The sequence below is a fragment of the Coenobita brevimanus genome, chromosome 86, assembly GCF_032717465.1.
Source record: "Coenobita brevimanus isolate Jiangsu-jjx chromosome 86, ASM3271746v2, whole genome shotgun sequence".
NCBI classification, from domain to species: domain Eukaryota; kingdom Metazoa; phylum Arthropoda; class Malacostraca; order Decapoda; family Coenobitidae; genus Coenobita; species Coenobita brevimanus.
Genome location: NC_137039.1, coordinates 7279770 through 7306160, shown reverse-complemented (window position 1 = coordinate 7306160; position 26391 = coordinate 7279770). Strand labels below are relative to the sequence as shown.

General features: G+C 41.8%; 1 protein-coding gene across 1 annotated transcript; it reads left to right on the top strand.

Annotated features, from left to right (window-relative positions):
- Positions 1–6540: 6540 nt before the first annotated feature.
- LOC145410700 (uncharacterized) lies at positions 6541–14248 on the top strand. Its single transcript, XM_080280811.1, has 5 exons — positions 6541–6617; positions 9498–9638; positions 10550–10732; positions 13429–13541; positions 14053–14248. Exons 2-5 carry the CDS (start codon positions 9524–9526, stop codon positions 14116–14118), a joined length of 477 nt encoding a protein of 158 aa, XP_080136937.1. The 5' UTR covers positions 6541–6617; positions 9498–9523; the 3' UTR covers positions 14119–14248.
- Positions 14249–26391: the final 12143 nt, after the last annotated feature.

Genomic DNA, 26391 nt, shown 5'->3' with positions numbered 1-26391 from the left:
GTCAAAGGATCCGGATGCGGATCCTCCCCAAAATTTAACCAATTCTTTCTTGGTACGTGGCCCGCCTGTCCACAAAATTACACTGAAATTCATAAAGAACTTTTGGAGAGATTGTGCGGGATACTCGTGATCCGAATCTGGATCTGCCCTAAAATTTAATCATTTCTTCCTTGGCCGATGGCCAGGCTTTCCAGAATATTTCCTCAAAATCCGTTCATAACTTTTTGAGTAAAGTAGCTAACACACAGACAGACAAACAAACAGGCAAGCAAACCACTCGTCAAAAATATTCAGTATTGAATTCACTTTGGCGAAGGTAATAATAAAAAGAAGCTGTGCCAAGGCACAGCAAACCCATCACCGACAGTCATTTTAGTGCTGACGTATAAACACAGCAGGATATCTAGTCAAAGATGTCATATATTAAGTGTGGAGAATATTATGTCCTATCATGTACTTTCCCTAACTCTGTGTGTGTGTGTGTGTGTGTGTGTGTGTGTGTGTGTGTGTGTGTGTGTGTGTGTGTGTGTGTGTGTGTGTGTGTGTGTGTGTGTGTGTGTTTGTGTGTGTGTGTGTGTGGAATAAAATCATGTTTTTACCCTGACTCTCAAATGTGTTTATTGTTTGTGGTGGTGTACAGTTGCCCTCACAACTTGTGTAGAGCAGAACCTGTTCATTGACTACCAAGGTTATACAGGGCTTCAACCACTGCCATCTCATTCCATTGTTGTATATAATTCATCTCCAGCTTCTTCCATCGCTAACTACTTGGCTTCCATGACTTTATCTATCTATCTATCTATGTATCTATCTATATATTCCATCCTCCATCATCCAATCCTACGTTGCCCCATGAGGAGCGTAGGAGCCCTGGGCTAGGCAGATTGGTCCTGACACTTAAGATGAGAGTGACCAGCCTCACTCATCCCTGAGTGGCATTACATGAGCAATCAACCCTAACCACCCCTTGGATATAAACCTTCACCGGCTTAATCCGATTGGAGCGCAGTAATTACCCACTAAACCACCAGGCGCCAAAATTTGGTTATATGGTCACCACCCAGCTTAGTAAATGGTTTCCTTGTGCACAGGAAAACATTTGTCTTGTCACTCATTGTAGAGTCATCCACAGGCAGAAGGAAGAGGAAAGAATGAAGGAGAGCCAGAAGAGGGAGTGTAAAGTTACCCGTTGGCAGAAGGACGTGGAAAGAATGAAGGAAAGTATGACAGAAGAGGATGGAAGGAAAGAAGGATGGAGGAGGAAGCAGGAGGAAGGAAACTTCTAAAGGGCAACAGCAAACTTTCTAATAACACAAAGAAATTTGTAAAGAAAGTGAGAACGTCACAGAACGAACAAGAGCTGACACAACAGCAACTGAACAGAAAACTAACAATAAAATAATAAAGAAGATGTCCACAACTACAACATCAACAGGGTTGAATAAACTTCAAGGAATTATGAAAATCGAAAAGAAACAGTTGGAGGCTTGCCATGGGAAGAAAGTAAATGTCTCCTTTGAAAGATGCTACTGGAAGAAAAAAATATATAGATCAATGGTGATCTGAATAGATTTTTTTTTTTTTTTAATTCATAAGAGTAACACTGTGACTGAAGAGCCAGTTCAGGAGAGGGAATTAGTGTACAGTACACAGTAATCCCCAGCAACACAACTGAAGTAAACAGGGTCCTACGAGGAATGAATATGGACAAAGCAGAAGGTGAAGACGCTCGAACCAAGGATCTTATTAGGCATACAAGTGACTTTCCATAAAACGAAATATGAAGACTTTTTACGAGCTGTCTTAAGTAAAAAATATTTAAAAAAAATATGAATCAGCTCTGTTATAGATGCAGAACAGCCAGTGAACAAACTGGATTGTTTCGTAGTTACGCGACAGTTGACCATATTAAAGTTTTTAACCAAGTAACTAAGAAAACATTTAGACATGAAAAGAGAGTTTCCCGGATAAGGCAAAAAATTAGATAATATGGAGAGTTTCTGTCCCTGGCAGAGCAGACAACAGAGGGACCACCAGGGCAACGGAGAGGCAACACCGACACGTGTGAGAGGAAGAGCCAGAAAAAGAGCAAAATGGAGATATGAAATGGGCAAATTTGCTGCTACTCGACGGGCAAGGCTGGTGGCTAATTGTGTACAACGGCAGGGAAGAAGATGAGAGAGGTCTTCGCGCTGCAGTGGACTAACACTGCTGCTGCTGCTGCTGTGTGTGTGTGTGTGTGTGTGTGTGTGTGTGTGTGTGTGTGTGTGTGTGTATGGTGTGTGTGTGTGTGTGTGTGTGTGTGTGTGTGTGTGTGTGTGTGTGTGTGTGTATGGTGTGTGTGTGTGTGTGTGTGTGTGTGTGTGTGTGTGTGTGTGTTTGGTGTGTGTGTTTGTGTGTGTGTGTGTGTGTGTGTGTGTGTGTGTGTGTGTGTGTGTATGGTGTGTGTGTGTGTGTGTGTGTGTGTGTGTGTGTGTGTGTGTATGGTGTGTGTGTGTGTGTGTGTGTGTGTGTGTGTGTGTGTGTGTGTGTGTGTGTGTGTGTGTGTGTGTGTGTGTGTGTGTGTGTGTGTGTGTGTGTGTGTGTGTGTGTGTGTGTGGGCGAATGCTTTAATGGTGTCTAATGTGTATGCAAGCGCATCTAAGTGGGCGGCCACACTTGCTCCAAACATGTGATCGACAAGAGGAAACGAGGCTCAGGGGTTCGTCCAACGTTAAGACTCAGATACTGCAGCGGCTCTAACCCGGTGTGTCGCTTCGTCTTGCCAGTCACATGTTTCGAACAAGTGTTGCCGCACCCAACACCAGCTTGCAGGCTTCTGCTTCGTATACGTGTGTTCTTCCTTCCACACGCAAACCGTAGGCAAATGATTCACGCCACGCCAGCACATGTTTATTAACTTCATTACCTTAAGAAATACGTTCCTGAATTTACCACCCTTATCTTACCACTCAGCCAATTACAGGAGTAATTGGCAGTGTCAGATGTGCCAATACGTCGGAAATTATTAGTGAGAAGAGTATATCTGCAAGAGAGTGCAGTTTGGATGAAAAAATGCGCGATAGTGAGAATTCAGGCGTGTGGGAGTAGGAGGAGGAGGGAATGAAGGTCACAAGTTGGTGGCGTTGCTGTTGAGCAGGAGACTCTGACTACAAGTAGTAAACAATAATAATAATAATAATAATAATAATAATAATAATAATAACAAAAATAAAAATAAGAATGCAAGTAATCATCATCATCATCATACTACTACTACTACTAATAATAATAATAATAATAATAACAACAAAAAAAACATATGTAACCATCATCATCATCATCATCATCATCATCATCATCAAGGGTTTTTATCAAATGTACCGTGCGAAAAATAAAGATAGGATAGGACCACCCAGAACAGAATCAGGTGACATTACCAGCGAAGATAAAGAAATGTGCTCCATCCTAAATAATTATTTTACATCAGTATTCACCAAGGAAAATCTAGACGTGGTCCCTCAAGCAGCAAATATTTACGATGATGATTCGGAAAATATTCTTAGTAAAATAACCATTAGTAAGGAGGATGTATTGAAAGAAATTAATAAGTTAAAACCTCAAAAATCGCAGGTCCGGACGATATATATGCAAAAATTATAAAAGAAACCAAAGAAGAATTATGTCAGCCACTTTTAACATTATTTAATGACTCTAAGTTCAGGAGAAGTTCCAGAGGCGTGGAAGACAGCAAACGTAGTGCCCATCTTTAAAAAGGGTGATAAATCAGCTGCGTCGAATTATCGTCCGATAAGTCTAACGTCAATAGTAGGAAAAATGTTAGAGTCAATTTTGGCAAATAAGATTAGAGAACACTTAGAAAGATTTAATCTTATAAACGAAAGTCAGCACGGATTCAGGCAAGGACGATCCTGCCTCACAAACTTGTTGTCATTCTACTCGGAGGTCTATGAGGCAGTAGATAGCGATAAAGCTTACGATGTTATTTATCTGGACTTTAGTAAAGCTTTTGATAGGGTCCCACACGAAAGGTTAGTTAGAAAGGTTCGAGCACACGGTATAGACGGCGATATCTTAAAATGGATAGAATCCTGGCTGAAAGGACAAAAGCAGAGAGTATTAATAAATGGAACTAAGTCGGACTGAGGATTAGTAACTAGCGGTGTACCACAGGGTTCAGTACTCGGTCCCTTATTATTTATTATATATATAAATGATCTAGACTTAGGAGTCAATAGCAGAATCAGCAAATTTGCCGACGATACAAAAATAGGGCGTATCATTAACTCGAATGACGATTGCCATAACTTACAAAAAGACCTCGATACATTGTCCAAATGGTCTAAAACTTGGCAAATGGAATTTAACGTTGAAAAATGTAAAGTTCTTAACGTAGGCAAGACCATTGGAGACACTAAATACAGCTTAGATAACAAAGAAATTAGCAAATCGGAATGCGAGAGGGATCTAGGAGTTATGGTTAGTAACGACCTTAAACCAAGGCAACAGTGTATTAATGCGAGGAATAAAGCAAATAGGGTCCTAGGATTTATTTCGAGAAACTTGAGCAATAGATCATCAAAAGTAATACTGCAACTTTATCTAGCATTAGTAAGGCCACATTTAGACTACGCAGTACAGTTTTGGTGTCCTTACTATAGAATGGATATTAATTCGTTAGAAAATGTACAGAGAAGAATGACAAAAATGATACATGACGTCCGGAACCTGTCATATGAAGACAGACTGAAAAGACTAAGTCTGCATTCGCTAGAGAGGCGTAGAGTAAGGGGAGACTTAATTGAGGTGTTTAAGTGGATGAAGGGTATAAATAAGGGAGATATTAGCAAGGTACTTAAAGTGAGCATACAGGAGAGAACTAGAAATAATGGTTTCAAGCTAGAAAAATTCCGTTTCAATAAGGAAATACGTAGAAATTGGTTTGGTAATAGAGTAGTAGACGAATGGAATAAGTTACCTAGTAAAGTAGTTGCTGCCTCTTCCACTGAGAGTTTCAAGCATAGGCTAGATAAGCATATGACAAATAAGGGGTGGATATAGAAAAAAGAAAATCTGATAACCAATATTAATTCATAATTTTTCTTTTTCAGGTTACACTATGATAGTCTCTATTCTCCTTTCACACTTTCCTGTAAAATGTCCACGACAGTTTTTCTATACTGCGCGGTGTTCTTTCTGACTTTTTCCTGCCGGCTTCGGCTGGAGGGTTTGGAGGGCGGGGGAGAGCCTTCTTCTTTGGTATCCTTATCTCATTCTAGTAGTTCAGTTACTCTTCTAGGAGCTGCCTAGCATGGGCCAACCGGCCTACTGCAGTTATCCTCTCTTCTTATGTTCTAAAGCACTCAGGTGTGGTGTTCCTCAGGGTTATGTTCCTTCATGGAATCTCTCTCCTATTCATCAAGTATCAAACAATCATCTTTACATCCTTCCCTCTCATCATTTTGAAACAATGAACCGATGAACATATTGTACAGTAACTCCTCATTGTTATACACGGCCAGTAATTTAATAGGTACGACATGAAGAAAAACCTTAATGCCAAATACAAAGTAAATAATTCAGTTACAAATATTCGCCTAAAAAAACACGATAAGCAACAGTCAAAGTGAAACCACCTGTCACCTGTGTCATGAAACCACCTGTCACCTGTGTCATGAAACCACCTGTCACCGTTGTAATTATATTATTCTGATTAACTGTATTTATTACCTTATTACACACTGAGAACTCACACTCCTATCACACTTACAGGCGTACAATAAATGGGGAAAATGTTATGGTAGAAGTGTTGATGGATGGATTAGCTGAGACAACGTATTTTATTACATTTTTCCTCATAACAGTATTTTTCTACTTTAGCTGGGAAATCTGGCAGTACAGAGGTTAATGAATGCAAGATCTAATCCATGTCTCTCCGAAGGTATATAAAATCGTCTGCAGATACCTCTAACAAAACAAAAATCCTTCTGAGACTACTATGTTCTAACATGTAGTTTCCTTAACCTTCTCTCTCTCTTTCTGTGTGTGTGTGTGTGCGTGTGTGTGTGTGTGTGTGTGTGTGTGTGTGTGTGTGTGTGTGTGTGTGTGTGTGTAAATTCTGTTCTCCAAGTTTTTTTCTTATTGAGACAGAACAGTCTGGGTACAACGTAAATCTTAACTGTTAACGGCAGATCACCTTGCCAAGACGTGCCCTTCTCTTTCTCTCTCTCTCCCCTTCCACTAGCCACCTTCCCCTCCTCTCTATCACCATCTTTCTTCCTTTCCTCCATCCCGCCTCTTCTCACTCTCCCTAATTATCCCCCTTCCTCTCTCAAGGTCCTTGCATGCTCTGCTCCCCCTTTCCCTCCCTCCTTCTCTCTTTCTCCCCGCACCCCCTTAACTCTCTCCCTTCCTTCTCAGTCCACTCTTTCCTCCTCTCTCTCCTTCCTCTTCCCTCCACCGTCCCCCATTCTCCCCCCACTACCCCACCTTTACTTCTGCACATTCCCCCTTCCATCTCCCCTAACATTCTCCTCGGTCTCATCTCCCTATAAAAGGTGGAATCCACACCTCTCCACTTCACTCCACTCACCTTCTCTTCCACAACGAAGAATCAGGTAACCTCTTTCGTACAGTTAATTCAGATACAACCCATTTTATATGTGCCACCTCTTAAGATTACTTCACCTCTGGGCGCTTCTCGTGGCGAAAGAATGTAAAAATCTCTATTAAAACTGGTTATCCTTTCACTATTTTTTTTTTATGAAGTAAGCGGTAAAACCATCTGATTTTTTTTTTTTTTAGCTATGGGAAAAACTCTGCTACAGAAATGGATAAAAGTCTTGATTAACTTAGAGAAATCCGACAGCTTTCACATCCTGGAGCAAAATAAGTTACTATTATTGTGTACATCTGCGGCATGAAATTTTGATGACACTTTGCTAATCACTCACTCAAGATCTCTAGCCATAATTTTATTACCTTATTCCCTCTTGGAGATGGAAGGAGCACTTTGAGGATTTGTTGAATGTAGAAAGTGAGAAGGTGCGAGTATAAGTGGTTGAGGAATGGCTGGGAGAAGAAGAGATGAGAGGAGGGAGGAAGAGATCAGTAGGGCGGAAGTAGTGGAAGCGATGAAGAAGATCAAATTGGGAAAGGCCCCAGGAATTGATGGAGTGTGTGGTGAGATGTTGAGGTATGGGGATGAGATTGTTGTGGAGTGGATATGGAAGTTATGAAGATTGGCTTGGGAAGAGGGAAGGGTTCCAGAGGACTGGAAATCAGGTATAATTGTTCCTTTATACAAAGGAAAAGGGGAGAGAGAAGTATGTGGTAACCATAGGGGTATTTGCCTTCTTAGTGTGACTGGTAAAATATATGGTAGAATACTCATTGATAGGGTTAGGCATATGACAGAGGAGCTAGTTGGAGAAGAACAATTGGGGTTTAGGAAGGGAAAAGGGTGTGTAGATTAGATATTTGTTCTAAGATGTTTAGTGGAGAAGTATCTAAAGAAGGGAAGGAAAGTGTATGCTGCCTTCATGAACTTGAAGAAAGATTATGACAGAATAGATAGACAAGGTATGTGGAAGGTATTAAGAATATATGGAGTGGAGGGGAAATTGTTGAGTGCTGTGAAGAGTATGTACGAGGGAGCTAGGGCTACGGTGCGAGTGGATGTTGAGCTGAGTGAGCTCTTTGATCTCAGTGTAGGACTAAAACAGGGTTGTGTGATGTCTCCATGGCTGTTTAATATATACATGGATGGGGCTGTAAAGGAGGTGCAAGGTAGGGCAGTGGATGTGGGGGTGGCTTTAATGAATGAGGGTGAGATTTGGAAGATTCCGGTGTTGCTGTTTGCTGATGATACAGTATTGTTGAGTGAAGATGAATGGGAGTTGCAAGGTTTGGTGAATGAATTTGGGACGGTGTGTAGGAGGAGTAAGCTGAAAGTTAATGTAAACAAAAGTAAAGTTATGATGTTTTAGAGGAATGAAGTCACAGAATGTACAATGAGGTTGGATGGTGAGGATATGGAGAATGTGAGTGCATTCAAGTACTTGGGTAGTGTGATGAGTAAGGATGGAACTTTGGGGGATGAAGTGCATGAAAGGGTACAGCAGGGAAGGAAGGTTGTTGGTTCACTGAAAGAAGTGATGAGAAATAGGGAGGTGAATATGGAAGTTAAGAAGTCACTGCATGATAGTATTGTGATCCCTACCCTGACGTATGGAAGCGAGGCGTGGACCTTGCAAGAGGGGAACAAGTCAAGAGTGAGAGCAGTGGAAATGAGTTACTTGAGAGGAGCATGTGCAGTGACATGGAGGGACAGGTTGACGAATGAAGAAGTGAAGGAACGTTGTGGGGTGGATGTGGATGTGGTTGAGAAGATTAGGAGAAATACACTGAGGTGGTTTGGACATGTGGAGAGAATGGAGAATGAAAGACTGACTAAGAGGGTGTATGTAGGTGAGGTGGAGGGAGGGAGAGGGAGGGGTAGACCGAGGATGAGGTGGAGGGATGGAGTTGAGAGGTATATGAGAGAGGGGGGAGTGAGCTGGGGGGAGGGTAGTCAAATGGTGGGTGACAGAGCGACTTGGAGGCGTTTTGTCTGGGGCCACCCTTTGCGGGATTAGGGCGTCGGGCTATAGATAGATAGATAGATAGTAATATTCAGCACAATTCATCTGATGGGCGAAAGCTAAGTAGATTTCGTTTCTTACTTACACTGCTTTTTTATCGTTCAATATCTTTTAACAGGAAAACAGGTTAATCGAAGAACTTAGAAAATTAGAGGAAAGTTGTTTGATTCTTGGTTCTCTTGGCATTACTGTACTCTAACTTGGCCTAAAATTGTCACCTCTCCATCGTGAATACTGATTTGCAATGAGAGGTTAATACTAGAAATGATGCTAGTCAGAGAAAGGATGTAGCGACGGAGCTTTGTCTTATCCTACCACTGAGATGCGTGAAATAAGCTGCAAAAAGACGTAAATCTGGGACAAATTAAGATTAAAAGGAATATAAGCACGAAATTTTACTAATTCTCCATTCCTCGCCCACCCTTCCCTTACTTTCCATCTCCATTCCCACACTTACTGCCCACTCATCCCTCATGCTCCCTTCCCTTACCTTTCCTACCACTTCCCCACTCACTCCCCACTCATCCCTTACTCTCCCTCCCTTTACCTGCCTTACCACTTCCACACTCATTCCCCAGTCATGCCCTATTCTCCCTCCCTTTACATTCTCCCACACTCTCACACTAATTCCTCACCTAAACCCCATATTCCCTCCCTTTACATTCTTTCCACATACTCTCTCTCTCTCTCTCTCTCTCTCTCTCTCTCTCCCCCTTTACCACTTCCCCACTCACTTCTCATACATCCTTCACTCTCCCTCCTCTTACTCACTTTATCAATTTCCCACTCACTCTTTCCCTTCCTTCACCCAGCTTCCCCACACCCACACCCACTTTCTCTGGCTCTCCCCTACAGGCACCACCACCACCACCACCACCACCATGCGGACGGCCCTTCTCGCCCTCTTTGTCGTGGGTCTTCTGGCCGGAGGATGTCAAGCACAAGTACTGAGGCTCCTGGACTGCATCGACCTTAGCATTCTTATTGAGTTGCTTAGTTAGTGGCTGTGTTTTGGTTGCGGTCTGATTGTCACTCATTCGCTGGTTCTCGTAATAACATGCATATTTCACTCACACATTCATTGGTGCACTGCTGGTATCACACACACACACACACACACACACACACACACACACACACACACACACACACACATTTCTACCTTCAGCAGGATTATTTTATTGTATTTATTGATTCAGTTATACATGTCATTCACAGCGACACTAAACCTAAAGCAGCTTAAAGATCGTTTCTGTCATAATATACTCTCACTCCATCAGTCTTAATTAGATCCCACAGACACTCGCACTCGCTTCACCCCATGCATGTTCACTCCTACTCCAATGGTGCTCCATGTCCCTCATTCATTCACTCAATACTCACTTTTGGGGATTGGTGAAAGACAGTTTCAGAGACGTTCGAGCTCAGGTTCTTTCTCATACTGACACAAGCTTACTATAAAGAAGGTGGTTTATTTGCATTATTTTATTATTAATCGATGGGTCTAATCTACCCAAAACTATATTAGATAATACGTTCAGATTTATATTCCTATGCTCTAAAGTCTAAACCATTCGCACAGCCAAAGCTGCATATAAGGAAGAGCCTTTCTTCCTCTCTCTCTGCCTCCCCGCTCCTTTCCCTTCCTCTCCGACCTTCCCTGTCTTCCTCTGCCTCCCTCTTCCCCTGCCCCATTACTAACACTCCCCTAAAACCTCCACAGCCGAAGTCATAGGTGAAAGAGAGAATTCACCACCTCCAACCGTCTACCAATTCTTCTTCCTTTTTCTCCGTCCTTCCTGTTTCCTCTGCTGTCTCCCTCTTTCCTCCTCCCTCTTTCAGATGTCTTCCCTGCCTCGCTCTTTTCTACTCGCCTCTAATAACCCCCGTCTCCGAACCCTCTACAGTCAACCTATGTGATGGGCTTAATCTGTCTTGCCTGCTCAATGTGATACTATGCCTCCCGAAGCTTCTGACAATCGACGGAATCCTAAACCTTGACGTGGTGAACGCCTTAACGACTCTTTTGCCTGACTGCGCCAAAGACTTGGGGCTGGAGATCAACGTGGATGCTCTCGTTAACATTACCGGTAATGTCACTGTTTTATGCTGATTATCATAACGTCATTCTGTTTATTTTCATGTCACTCTGATTTACACTGATTTTCATAGTGATACTTTCTTTTACGCTGATTTTCATATTGTCACTTATTTTATGCTGATATTCATAGTCACTCTGTTTTATGCTGATTTTCATACTATTTTACTCCGGCTCTCATACCACAGCTTTATGTTATGTGATTACTCCTTCCATACCCTACCTATATGTTATGTAGTTGTTTTACTCTGGCACTCATATCCTAACTTTATATTATGTAGTTGTTTTACTCTGGCACTCTTATCCTAACTATATATTATGTAGTTGTTTTACTCTGGCACTCATACCCTAGCTTTATACTCTGTGATTCTGTTTTACTCTGGCTCTCATACCCTAGCTTTATACTATGTGTTTCTGTTTTACTCTGGCTCTCATATTCTTGCTTTATGTTATGCGATTGTGTTTTATTCTGGCTCCCATATCATAGCTTTATTTTATGTGGTTCTGTTTTACTCTGGCTCCCATACCATAGCTTTATTTTATGTGGTTCTGTTTTACTCTGGGTCTCATACCATAGCTTTATTTTATGTGGTTCTGTTTTACTCTGGGTCCAATACCAAAGCTTTGTTATTTTGGTGGCGGTACTATGGCTTTATTCTCACGACATGTTACTCATTCCAGGTTGGTGATGCCGGAAAGCAGGAGAAAGCAACTTGTCACTCTCATTCTGTTACTCAGCTGTCGTATTTAATGGTCTACGTAAAGCAGTCTTAAAATTATTCACACTCATGCTCTTCGTACTCACGGTTTACCCCAGCTGCTTCACTTTTTGCCCATATAGATTACTGGCAGAGTCGTTCTCCCCTAAGCCACTTCATTCCAGTTTGCTATATTCCATACACGGTTCTCACACTCCTTGATGGTCACACCTCTAGAGTGGAAAATTTGTTTCAACACTATCCTTCCACCATCTTCTAGACCTCATCATTTCCCTCACGCACTCCACTTCAGATCAGTATCCTTTCACAATCTGCCACCACCCATAACATACCCTGATCTGCCCTTTCCATTGCACTACGCCTACCCTCACATGTTCCTGGTCTTCCGCGCTCTTTCAATGTCCTTTCTCACTCTGCTACGTCATCTAACTCCTCAAACATACCTGGAGCACTTAATCACACGAGCTTCCACCCTTTTTCGGTCTCTAATATTAAAAGGTCAAAGATCACTCCTTGCATCCATACAGGACTGTCAGGGTCACATTGCTTTCCTACCCTGAACCCATCTCCCACATACTTAAAAGTACCCTAATATGCCTCTTCTTCTGTCCTACAAATTGTTTCAGTTCCCTTAGTTCCATCTGCTTCTCTGGCCACCTTTAAATACCTAAAATACTTCATTTACTCCAATTCTTTCCCGAGCAGGTTTACATAGTGTTCTACTCCAACTGTCTATTACACCTCATCACCTCGGCTCTTCTTGTATTCACTAAATTTCTTCCCTTTAATGCGAAAACTTTTATTTTTTTGTATATTCTGGCAAACTGGATTCAAGTCATTCAGTGTGATGGATCTGTTTACTCCTCTGGCTAATATATTTTTCTTGTGGTATGGTGAATCAGTTAATCTTCTGGCTCATTTGTTTTTATTTGTGGGATGCAGAGTTAAGTCAACTATAAGACAATGACGGTAACGATGACGAGGATATTACACTGATTCCTAAAATACTAGTGAGAAAGATATATTCTCTCTCAGTCACAACCCTCTTCAACTTTCCCCCTCACTCCTCACCGATCTGCCATGCAATGCTTCCTCTGCACTACCCTGTCTTACCCTGCTTTCCCGTATAATATCCTGCCCTGCCCTAGGTTCCTTAAAACTACCATGCCCTGCCCTGCCTTCCTATACATTACCCAGCCCTGCCTTTCTCTACATTACCCTGCCCTATGTTCCTCTACGTTACCCTGCCCTGCCTTTCTATACATTATCGTGACCTGCCTTCCTCTACATCACCCTGGCCTGCCTTCCTATACATTATCCTGCCCTGCCTTCGTAGACATCACCTTGCCCTTCCTTACTTAACATTACCCTGCCCTGCCTTTCTCTACATTACCCTGCCCTATGTTCCTCTACGTTACCGTGCCTTGCCTTCCTATACATTATCCTGCCCCGCTTTCCTCTACATCACCCTACCCTGCCTTCCTATACATTACCCTGCCCTGCCTTCCTATACATTACCCTGCCCTGCCTTCCTATTCATTACCCTGCCCTGACTTCCTATTCATTACCCTGCCCTGCCTTCCTATTCATTACCCTGCCCTGCCTTCCTATTCATTACCCTGCCCTGCCTTCCTATTCATTACCCTGCCCTGCCTTCCTATTCATTACCCTGCCCTGCCTTTCCTACATTACCCTGCCCTGCCTTCCTATTCACTACCCTGCCCTGCCTTTCCTACATTACCCTGCCCTGCCTTTCCTACATTACCCTGCCCTGCCTTCCTCTACATTACCCTGCCCTGCCTTCCTCTACATTACCCTGCCCTGCCTTCCTATACATTACCCTGCCCTGCCTTCCTATTCATTACCCTGCCCTGCCTTTCCTACATTACCCTGCCACTGCGTTCTTTTAAACATCAGGCAACACCCCTATCACTTGGCCTAATCAACCTATCCCTTTCCTCTACCACAGTCAACACATCATGTCCGCTACTCTTGGATGTCTTGGCCGAAGTCTTTGTCGGTGTGAACATCACTTTAGAACTCCCGAAGCTCCTCATCTGTATAGAGGATAAGCTTGGCAATGTGAGTACGATATGGGTAGAAGGGAGGATATGGAGAGAGAGAGAGAGAGAGAGAGAGAGAGAGAGAGAGAGAGAGAGAGAGAATTACCTGGTAGATTGTAGGTCATAGAAAAAGAAGAAAATAGTCTTTAGACACGAAGCTTACTTTCACGATCATTATCACTCTTCTGTTCAAATTTTACTATAGGTGTTACACTGTAGTTGTTATAAACTATAAAAAAAAAAAATATTCTATAACTTATCTCTAACTTGAAAAAAAAAATCCATAACCCTAAAACCTCTCTCTCTCTCTCTCTCTCTCTCTCTCTCCCTAACCTGAAAAAAAGATCCATAACCTCTACAAATTCTCTCATTCTCCAGCCTGAAAAAAAAAAAAAAAAAAGCATAACCCCTATACCTTCTCACGCTCTCTCTCACCTGATAAAGGTCCATAACCCCAATAACTTATTTCTCCCTCTAACCTGAAAAAGATCAATAACCCCGATAACTACCTCTCTCTCTCTCCTCCACAGCTGAATGAGTACGAGAAATGCTTGAAGAATGGAATTATTTCTTTTCCTCCTCTTCTTCCTATCTGAACACATGGAACCCGCTGAACCGACCTGAACGCACGTGAACCGGAACCAAGACCTATCTCCATTCTGTGTGCATGTGTATGTGTTTGTGTGTGCGCGCACGTGTGTATGTGAATAAATCCAATGCAGCATCTTACATTTGTTTTATTACCTCACTAATAAACAGATTGTAATTATTTTTTACCCAGTTCTGATTAATGGTAATTTAAATGATAAAAAGTATTATGTAAATTCATTTGCACTTGAACTCTGAAGAACGGTAATGCATAAATATATATAATTCCCTTTTCAACCTAACCCTTAATGGTAGTTCTTCAGGAGAACACTGCTTTGTCTTGGTGCTGAAGCCTGTGCATTCCAGTCAGCAAAGGAACTTTACTAATCAGGTGCAACCACACTGGGAAGTTTCATTACCAGGGATGAGATGAAAAGTGTTCCCCTGACACTACAGGAATAAATGGTAAATGGTTGTGTTGGAATAAATGGTAAACAAATAACATAAGACTTTTACATAAGAGTTTTACATAACATAAGACTTTTACACGCATAATAAAACATAATAATGTCAACCTACTTTTGCACCACCCTGTATGTGCCTGAACTGGACATACGAGGCACCAACTCAAATCTTTTTCTAGTAGTTTACCATCTGGCAGTCTACCAGGTTCTTTTTATAGGATAGGGAAGGAGTTGAGAGACGTTCGTATAACCGGTTAGCGAAGTTGCCCGGCTATATCGATGCCACCACGTGAAGGGGTCCCTCACCAGCACCAGCCTCTTTCTAAACCACCAAGACGAGTTCCGTCAAACCATGGTCCTTAATCTTCAGCAGCGATGCAGCAGATGACTCTGGCGTAGTCAGCGCTGAGCCGCAGCAAGAGGTGGCAAGAATATAGCAAGTGTTACCATCTAGGCGCCTTTGGAAACGAACGAAACCTTGGGATGAGCAGTCGGCATGAAGAGTCCGGTCGTCTCTCCTGTTTTTCTCTGCATGGACTTTGAAAGTCAGTGTGGTGAGTCCGCAGCAACTGGCAATGACGACACTACCCGGCCACATATAATATCATCAGTGTCGGCTGCTGCGGGTTTACCACACTGAGGCGAACGAAGTCGTTGTACAGCAAACGTAGCAGTTTTTTTTTTTTTTTTTTTTTTTTTATGTGTCCGACTCTGGGCATAGGCTTCACAGCCTGCTATCAAGGCCCAGCAGTCCTTCTAGATACCATACACCTCTACATGTCACCACTTGGGCGCTAACACCTACCGTCCATATTGAATGTTCAGAAAGACATGGAAAAGTACTGATAGATGTCCCGTGGAACGAGAAGAAAAGACCCCTTCTTCAAAATGGATCAGACGAAAGTAGAAGATACAGGCAATAGAAAATCATAATATTTCATAGAAGGAACAAACAACCAAAGATTAAAATCCCAAAAGGTTCTTCTTTGCACGGAAAGAAACACAACAATGCAAAACTAAAGACCTATCTATTCTGAGATGTGACTGGAGTCACAGACAAAGGAAAATACAGGCTGAAGAAGGCAGTTCCGGAGCAGTCCTGCTTTGCATGAATGACTGAGAGTATCGGTTAACTCTTGCACTGGACACCTGGCGAGAGAAGGGGTGAGTGTGTGCTGCCAGAAATGTGCTACGCGCCTGCCAAATGGACGAGGGGTGCAAATAGACGTTTCAGAAAAGCACTGAAATAGCGATAGTGCAGAGATAAAGATGCAATGCTGCAGAGAGGAGAGAGAGAGGTTGAAGGGAGTCGGTGAGAAAGGGGATGTTAATAGATGATAAACCTTTGACTCCACCCTCTTTACAAGAACTGTATGTGGAGAACGACTCCAACTCCAAACATGCTAGATGTACTCCACACACGGGCGATTCAGACCCCTGTACAAAGTCAACAGATGTGTAGTGTAACGAAAACATGGAGTCGGTTTAGTACACTTAATCTCTTGGAAGGAGATTTTGCACGGGTGGTAGTATGATCTTCCCAAGATTAGTTATGAAAGAAAACCCGAGAATATTACGAGACAATGATGGATTGAGCTGTGGATTATTAAACAATAAGGGATACTCCTGTGGAAGGTGTTAATGGGACGGAAGGTGTAGATGTTGAATTATATATATATATATATATATATATATATATATATATATACCCAGTCAGAAATGAAGGTCAAGTCAGAAACTAATCAGCCACAGTTTCGTCACATCGTTAATTAAAGAACTGAAGAAACGGACACCGAAAGAAGCATTTCGGAATGTGAAGGATGGAGTCATGTGAGTGAGAGTGGATGGGTGATTAATAGCAGGGAAGGAGCTGATGACAGAACAGAGCACTGAGGAACAACCATATCAATAGCTTTACAAGACGAATAGAGGTAGTCTACAACAGCAGCTACAGAACGACCACAAGGGAAGCCTGAGATGAAGGCACAGACAGGAAAGAAACCATAAACTCGCACTTTGGAAATAAAGAATTTCTGCCAAACTCGGTCGAAAGATTTGGAAATGACAAGTACTGAACACCTCTGCAAGTAGGAAGACGGAAACTTCTAAAGAGAAACAGCAAAGTTTCTGATGGTATAAAGGAATTTGTAAAAAAAAAAAAAAGTGAGAACGTTATAGGACGAGCAAGAGCTGACACAACAGCAACTGGACAAAAATAATACAAGCAAAACGAAGATGTCTGAAAGTATAACATAAGCAGGGCTGAAGAAACTTCAAGGCATTGTGAAAGTAGAAAGGAAACAGGAGGATGCTTGGCATGGGAAGAAGCCAAATGTCTCTTCTGAAAGATGCTATTGGAGGAAAAAATTTATATATCTGAAGTGATGTGAACAGAATATTTTTTCTTTCAAACTTTACAGGAGTAACATAATGACTGAGAAGCCAGTCCAGGATATGGAAATAGTGGACACAGTAATTCCCAGCAACACAACTGAAGTAAACAGAGTCTTAGCAGGAATGAATATGGATGAAATAGAAGGTGAAGACGATCGCACCAAGGATCTTATTAAAGATACAGGTGACTGCAGATGAAGACTTTTTAGGGGATGCTAAAAGTGAAAATTAAGAAAAAATATGAATGAGCTCTGTTATAGATGTATACCAGCCAAGTGAACAAAATAGACTGTTTCGTAGCTACGCGACAGTTGACCATATTAAAGTTTTTAACCAAGTAACTATGACAACTTTTAGACATGCAAAGAGAGTTTCCTGGATAGAGGGAAAAATAGGTAATACGAGCAGGTAAAGTCCCTGGCAGAGCAGACAACAGACGGACAACCAGAGCAACGGAGAGGCAGGCACAAGGTGACTGAGAGGAAGAGCCAGGCAAGGAGCAAAATGGAGATGTGAAATGCGGAAATTTGTTGGTATTCGATGGACCAGGCTAATAGCTAATTCTGTAGAACGGGATGGAAAAACATGAGAGAGGTCTGCGGCCTGCAGTGGACTGACTCACGCTGCTCTTACGCATATAAATAAATAAATAAATAAATAAATATATATATATATATATATATATATATATATATATGTGTGTGTGTGTGTGTGTGTGTGTGTGTGTGTGTGTGTGTGTGTGTGATGAGTATACAAGTGTGCATTAACACCGGTCTGGAAGGATCTGCTCTTGTATACTTATACAAACGTTCTTCCTTCAAGAGGCATGCCACATGCAAACGATAAACGCCAGCAGAAGTTATTGCCCCAGTGAACTTAATAAATACTTACGCTAATTCGGCAGCCAAAACTTACAAATTTTGCCAGTTAAGAAAAAACTGATGGTGTCACACGATTGAAAGTGCTGCGAATTATGAAGCGATAAACTGTATATGCTCTCTCTCTCTCTCACTCTTCCATGGTAGGAAAAGAATTTAGTAAGTGATCACTGCATTGTAACATCACTCTCAGATTCATTGAAGACAATGGTAAGGTGACTTATGAGAAAGTGACCGACGACAGGAAAGCTAATTCTCCGAAACTGAATTCAACTGTGAATCACTGGCTGGACTTTCACTGTTCAATCACTGGATATTAATGATACGTGGAAATTATCACTGAAATTATTAACACGGCAATTATCTTTTCCTAGGCACAATAGGCTCTCTGCTAAAATTATTAAACACAAATTATGAAACACTGATGTTAAACACTGTCAGAAAAAAAAAAAAAAATCTTGCACAAAAAATGATAATGTAATGAAGAATAAAAATGACGAAATTAAATACGATGCTTTTAGCTGGAATAAGATGAGTTAGAAAAAAGCTGAAGCACACTTTCCCAGAATAAATAAATCAAACCCAAAAGATTTAATCGGTTACACCAGCACCAAGAAGTATTAAGGAGCGCCATCACTCATGACAGGCAATTAAATGTACCGACGATGATGCCGAGATAGCTAATATCTTAACACCCTCTTTGCATCCGTTTTTACAACAGAGAATACGGACATAATTCCTCCTGCTTCTCCTGTTCTTTGAGAAGAGTGTGACATAAATTAGTGATATTACTGTCGGTGACTGATGTGTATGGGTTGCTATCACTAGATAAAACACTGAGGCTAAATAAAATATCTCCAACTATACGATTATTAAAGGTGGTTAGGAATAAAATATCGAAGCCTTCATTTGAAGCCTTCTCATCATGCTTCTCCCTTGTCCCTCTAACTTTCTCCTCTCCTCTCCTTTTCCTCTCCAGTCCCACACCATACCACATCACTCCTCTCACCCTTTACTTTCACACTCCTCTCCCTCCATCCTTTCACAGCTCTCCTCTCACCCTCTCCCTCCATCCTTTCACAGCTCTCGTCTCACCCTCTCCTCATCATCCCTCTCCCTTCTCCTCCCCCCTGCACCTCCCATCTCATTTTCCCTCCCTTCACACACCATATCACAACTATTATTATGTATTTCGAGGTGCACATGCAGTTTCGGTTCCAACTTTTTCATGAATACTTCATCAGCTTTCAGTAATTTTTTGTAACCTAATTACTGCATGGAATACAATATACTTAGCAGATTTGAATAGCGATGATATTCAGGTTTTATATATTCTCTCTCTCTCTCTCTCTCTCTCTCTCTCTCTCTCTCTCTCTCTCTCTCTCTCTCTCTCTCTCTCTCTCTCGTCTTTATTCTTTCTCTACCATCTCTCTTTTTCTTTCCTCCTCTACTTCCTCCCTCATTCCGTCTCCTTCTTTCTCATCTCCCTCTCTTCCCTCCTTCTCTCAGTTCCTCCCTCCTTCCCTCCTTTCCCTCCTCCTTCCCTCCTTGCCCCCCTCCTTCTCCCATTTCCTTCTCTTTCTCCTCCTTTATCTTAGAACCATTAAAGTCTTTTTCTGGGCATTTTCCATAATGTTCTCCGTCATTATAACGAGGTGATCGGAGAGAGAGAGAGAGAAACAGACAGACAGACAGACAGACAGAGACAGAGACAGAGAGAGAACGAAAACAGAAGAGAAAATCAGAAAGTCTATAAGTACTGATCACGAGTGAAAAGAGTGAGAGAGGAAAGAAGGAAGGCGTGAGAAAAGAGGGAAGGGAGTAGAGCAAAGAAGGAAGGAGGGAAGAGAAGAGAAGGACGGGGAGAGAGAAAAGGAGGGGAGGAGAGACAAGGAAGATAAGGAGAGAGGAAGACGATAGGGACAATTGGGAGAGTTTACAAGGAAAGAGGGAGGGTGTTAGGGGAAGGGGTAGGGAGAGAAGGAGTGGAGGGAGAAGGTGAGGAAGGAAGGGGAAGAAGGGGATGGAGGAGGGGAGGGGAAGAAGGGGCTGGAAGAAGGGAAGGGGAGAAGGAGGTAATTGAGATGCTAGATTTAGAGTTGTGAAGAGGTAGGGGGAGGGGAGGGGAAGGTGAAAAGAATATATAGGAAGGGAGAAAGAGGGTTTGGAATGAGGGAGAGAGATATATGTAGGAAGTAGGGAAGGGATGAGAGGAAATATTGGAGAGTGGGTAGGGAGATTGAGAAGAGGAGAGGAATATGCAGGAGGGGAGAGGAAGAACGGAAAGGGTAGGGAGGGAGGGATAACGAGAGGGAAGGAGGAGAGGGAAATAGGAGGGGAAGAAAATTGACAGAGTTGGGAAAAAAGAAAGGGGGAGAGAGATTGAAAAAGAAAAGGTGAGAAACAGAAGGGAAGGAAATGGAGAAGAAAAATAATGGAATGGGAATGGAGAGGAAAAATAAAATAGGCAAAGAGAGACGAGGAAGGACAGAACAGAGGACGATAAGGAGATGGAAAGGGAAGAGAGAAATAAATGAGTGGACATGGAAGGGGGAAAGAGATAAGAAGGTAGGAGGAGAAAATTAGGTAAGGATGGAGGGAAAGGAGAGAGGATGCTATGAAAGGAAGAGAATCATAAACGGAAACTGGAGAAGGAAGGAGAAGGGGAAGAGAGAGGAAGATTGACAGGTAAGGAAGGTGAGGGAGAGAGGTAGATAAGAAAGGAAAGGAAGGAAAATAATAAACAGGAACTGGAGAAGGAAGGAGGAGAAGGGGAAGAGAGAGGAAGATTGATGGAGTATTAAAAGGCACAGGTAAAGGAGGACAGGTAAATCCCCTTTAGGCCTGGCTTGCATTTCTTTTGACATTTTCTTCCCTTCTTGATTTTTTTTTTCTTTCATCGTTCGTACATTTTGACCATCAATTTGTCTGTACTTTTTGTCTTACATTTCTCTTCTGTACACTATCTACCTATTAGTCTATATCTATGTCTGTCTATCTGTCTACCTGCCCATCTATCTGTCTGTCTGTCTATATATATATATATATATATATATATATATATATATATATAGTATTTTCAGTGATTTATTTTTTATGCATTGATCTGTGTGAATGTGTGTGTGTTTGTATGTCTTTATCTATGTCTTTGCATATCTGTGTAACTAGAGGTCTGTCCAGCCTTCTGTTTATCAGTCTGTTAATCAGTCTGTCTGTCTCAGTCAGTCAGTAGGTCTATCTGTCTGTCTGATTACCAGTGTCTGTCTGTTCATCTGTCTGCCCCCAATCTACCATTCTGACTATCTGTTCGTCTGTCTGTCTGTCTATCCATCCCCAAAACAGCTTGGAACAGTGAAACTCCGACTACTTCTCTCCTTACTCAGTAACAAACCACTCCCACGACACACCATCCCCCTCATATACCCTCCCATCCGTACCCCATCACTTTGTTCTTCGTCTTCTTCTCCCTTCAATCGACCCACTCAAATGCACTCCTATGGTCGTACCATTCTAAAGTGGCGGTTTGGGTGGGGCACGAACCTCTGTACAGTGTTGCCACGTTTTCCATACTCGCGATGCCCCCCTCTCTCTCTCTCTCTCTCTCTCTCTCTCTCCTGGGGGTAGATGTGCATCACCCTAGGGAATTTTGTTTATGTGTCTTATAAACTTGTGCTTTCATTTCTTTATTTTGTTTTTTATTATATTATTGTTTTACATATGGCGCCAGACGACCTCGGTGTTGCGGCGCCTTGATTTGTTTTCACTGAATCATTCTCGCCCTCCTTCCTTCCCTCCCTTCATCTTTCCCTCAGCTTGACAATGCACTCAACACTGCCCCTTGCCTGCTTTCTCTCTCTCTCTCTCTCTCTCTCTCTCCTTGGGGAGATGTGCGTCACCCTTGGGAATTTTGTTTCTTTTATGAGTGACTTATAAACTTGTTCTTTCATTTCTTTATTTTGTTTTTATTATATCTAATTATGTTTAAAAATATTATTGTTTTACATATGGCACTAGATGACCTCGTTGTTGTGGCGCCATGATTTGTTTTCATTCAATCACTCTCTCCCTCCTTCCTTCCCTCCCTTCCTCCATCTCTCACTCAGCTGCACTCAGCATTGCCCCTGGTCTGCCTTCCCCCCCCCCTCTCTCTCTTTCTCTCTCTCTCTCGTCTGTGGTATTTTAGGATACATTTTGGTTATTTTCTTTTACGTTATAATGTACATATTGTAAATTTGACTTTATTTCCACACCACCCAGGAGGTTAAAGTCTTGGCGCGTTTTTTTTTTTTTTAAGATGTGTCCCCAAACAGGCCTATTCCTCGGGTCGGGCTGGGTGTTGTGAGTGTTGTCGCTCACGAGGGTTTTAATGTATATATATTTTTTTTTACTAAGAAATTGGCATATTTTTTCTTATATCCCTGCACATTATCTTATAATCATAATTGTGGCATTATTACCCACCCCAGAAATACGGTAACAGCCAATAAAAGTGACTACTTTTTTTTAAGCAACACTGTAAAATAATTATGCCACGTTTCTGTATTGCCGTATAAATATTTTACGCATAATAAGTTTACTGTTCTTTCATATATTATAATACACACGTTACCATTATATTCTTATGTGTTTATCTTATTGTGATGCCTATTACATATATATATCAGAGCCGTTCACGTAGCGGGTATGGAACACGTGGCAACACTGTACAAAGGTTGGTGCCCCACCCAAACTGCCACTTAAGAATGGTACCACCATAGTCATTCTCGGAGCTCTCTCTCTCTCTCTCTCTCTCTCTCTCTCTCTCTCCACCCCTCGTGACACACACATCAAGAGGAAGGACTGTCCCCTCGAGGTTTTAGTAGGATATATAAATGGGATTAAGCTCCCATCTTTATCACCCCACCTGCCTTACTCTCATCTCTCTCTCTCTCTCTCTCTCTCTCTCTCTCTCTCTCTCTCTCTCTCTCTCTCTCTCCAAAAGTTGATCAATTATCTTTCTTTTCTCACTTCCCTCCCCTCTTCCATTTCTCTCTCCTCTTCATACTTCTTCCACTCCCTTCCCTCCATATCTCCATCTCTCCTCCTCTCCTTTTCTTCTACCTCCTCCACTTTCTGTAGGAGAAGACATAAAAAAAAAGTGAGAATAAGTATTACAGAAATCGGCGAAATTTTCATCGCTCCTCATATTTTCCTTTCTTGAACTAAAAAAAAAAAAAAAAAAAAAATCTTGTTTTTTTCAATAATTATTTCCCTCAAGTCACGCCTCCCTTAGATCACACATATATTTATCTCCCTTTGTTATTCTCTTCGTCTATGTTTTCTTCATTAAACATACTTCCTTACCTCTTCTTCGTGACTATTTTACCTTCATGTTTTATGGCTCTCTGATCTAAATGATTTTGAACATCGATCCTGAACGCTTTGCCTTGAACACTTCAGTCTGAAATCCTTATTCTTTTTTTTTTTCTTGTTTTATCTAGACGATTTTGTGACGATTTTGAAAGACGATTTGTGGTGATGGGGTTTGAAACAGTCTCCATCAACCCCACTGAAGTTAAGTTTTAACTTAATGTCTTTCCATAAATTGAACAACTAAAAGGGAACAAAGATTATATCACGGAAATCAAGAGGTTAACTGTTCATCTGGACACCTTGATGTGAACATTTAGAGTATATTATGAACAACCAACTTCCTAGTACCTAGATCTGAACATCTAATTTTGATCAACCTATACAGCCCCACGATATTATTTTTTAAGTCTTGCTGATGACACGATAAAAAAAAAAAAAAAAAAAAAACAGTAGAAAGGGGCCATTGGCGTTGCTATAGAGGAGGGGAGGGTCTGGCAGGGCCCGGGGACCCATCACCCCTCCGGTGAAACTTTGGATTATTTAATGTGTGTGCACTGTGTAGCTCAGCTCCTTTCCCTCAAAATGGGTCAGGCCCTATCCTGACACCTTCATTAATGGTGACCTGACTACACCACTGGAAGGACTTGATGAAAGCCTAATTTAATTCACCCATCTTAAAAACACTCTCCTGATCTGATCAAAATAGCACAGTGCAAATGTAGACTTACCACAGACGTCACCTGATGCAAGAAATTACTCTGATATTTTGCACCAAACTTGAACACAGAGAATTAGAATACTTGATATTATTTAAGACTCATTTTTCAGTATAAAAAGAAAATGCTGGCTTTAGACAACCTACCTTTCTCTGGTCTCCAACTTCGAACACAAAACTGTTAAACATCAGAACTTTAGGGTTCAGATTTTACCTCTAACCCAAACTCTGATCACCTAATTTTGAACACACGATACTAAAACATTCTTAAGGCTCGATTTTAAGCACTAAATTATCGATACCTTAACTACCAACACCTTACGTCTGAACACTCACTGAACACCAAAGTACTCACCTCTGTCCGGAAATTCGTCCGATTAATTGTGTTCATCAGGTGTTTCATTAACCAGAACAATGAACACTCGAACTATGAACACCGATCTCTTGAACTCTTAAACCCTGCATACCTAATTTTGAACACTAGGTCTTGAAACACACTAACATAAAAAAGCACAAATTCTGAACACTTTCATCCTTTAACACCCAAACCACGAACATTCTGCACCCATGAAACCTAGATTCTGAACACTCAATTTCTGAACACCTGAACTTTCTGAACAACTCAATCTTCAAATACCCAAGCCAAGATCACCCTAAACTTTAAACACCTCAGCTTTTGAACACCCTGACACTGAAAACATGAACACTGAACACTTACCTCCGCCGGAATACTGGCCCCGTGGATGGTGTGCTGGGAGCCCTTGTCGTCGTCTACACCGGGGTGGATATAGAGGTCCTCGAAGCGGTGTTTGTAGCCAAGGGGGCCACCTGTGATGTTCACCTGGTGCTTGGTGCCCTTCTTTACCTTGAAGATGACGCTCTGACCTGTATTGTGTAGGGTCCCTGTGATCTGCGGGGGGAGAGAGGGATGTGAGAGGGGTGTGACAGATCTGGGAGAAATGAGAGAGTGACAGGAGATGCACGAATGAAAAAAAAAAATGAAGAAAATATTCTGGGGAGCTTATGTTTTTCTACCGTAATGATGACGCTCTGACCCGTGTTGTGTAGCGTCTCGGTGATCTGTTGGGGGAGAGAGGGATGTGATGTGTGTTCTTACCTAATTGTTCTTACCTAATTGTATCTTTACAGGAATGAGTCAAGCTCGTACTGTCCCGTGTCTTAAACCATATTTATCGCACATATCCTTAAATTTGTGAATTGTTTTGGCACACACTATTTCATTCGGTAGTGCATTCCATTGATCAATTGCTCTGTTTGGGAAACTGAATTTCCTTACCTCTTTATCACCTCTCTTCTTATGCAGTTTTTTGCAGTGTCCTCTTGCTGATGCTTCTCCACATGTTAAGTAATCATTTATGTCTATTTTCTCCTTTCCTGATATGCACTTATATAGCATTATCATGTCACCTCTTTTCCTTCTCTCCTGTAGTGTTGGTAGATTCAGTTTATTTAGTCTTTCTTCGTAGCTTAGGTCCCTTAAGCTTGGTATCCATCTTGTAGCGGCCCTTTGAACTTTTTCAATCTTGTCTATATATTTTTTGAGATGAGGACTCCAGACTACTGATGCATATTCCAGGGTTGGTCTAATGAATGATGTTATTATCCTTCTTAGCATGTCTTCATTTATGTATGTGAATGCTATTCTCATATTTGCAAGCAGTGTATATATAAAGGAGCGTTGTGGTGTTGATGTGGATGTGATAGGAAGCGTTATGAGGAACATACTGAGGTGGTTTGGCCATGTGGAGAGGATGGAGGGTGAAAGACTGACTAAGAGAGTGTATGTGAGTGAGGTGGAGGGGGAAAGAGGGAGGGGGAGGCCGAGGATGAGATGGAGGGATGGGGTGGAGAGATATATGAGAGAGGGGGGTGTGAGTTGGGAGCAGGGGAGTGAAATGGCGGGGGACAGGGCGACTTGGAGGCGATTTGTTTGTGGCCACCCCAAACGGGATTGAGGCGTCTGGCAATAGATAGATAGAGATAGATAGATAGTATACATGTTCCGTACCTTCTCGCTGATGTGGTCAGCCGGAGATAGTCTGTTATTGATAATCACACCTAGGTCTTTCTCTCTTTCTGATGTGTATAGGGTTTTATTTCCTAACTTATAATCCCAATCAGGTCTTTTTCCACTTTTACCAAATTTGATTACATGACACTTGTCCACATTGAATTCCATTTGCCATGTACTACTCCATTCATGAAGTTTATTTAATTCTTCTTGTAGCTCTTTACAAGAGTCTGTGTTAGTAATTCTCCTTTGTATTTTTGCATCATCTGCAAACATATTCAGATAGCTCTCATTTCCAGTGTTACTGTTTATATCATTTAAATACACTAAAAACATGATTGGTGCCAGCACTGAACCCTGTGGTACTCCACTAGTCACTTCTTTCCATGATGAGTAGTTTCCTCTTAGTACTGTCCTCATTTCTCTTTTTATGAGAAAGTCTTGCA

Excerpts from the sequence above, each read along its gene's own strand:
- LOC145410700 (XM_080280811.1), top strand. The coding sequence starts at position 9,524 with ATGCGGACGGCCCTTCTCGCCCTCTTTGTCGTGGGTCTTCTGGCCGGA. Across the intron at positions 10,733-13,428 it reads TGCTCTCGTTAACATTACCG|TCAACACATCATGTCCGCTA; the intron begins GTAATGTCACTG and ends CCTCTACCACAG. Across the intron at positions 13,542-14,052 it reads TAGAGGATAAGCTTGGCAAT|CTGAATGAGTACGAGAAATG; the intron begins GTGAGTACGATA and ends TCTCCTCCACAG.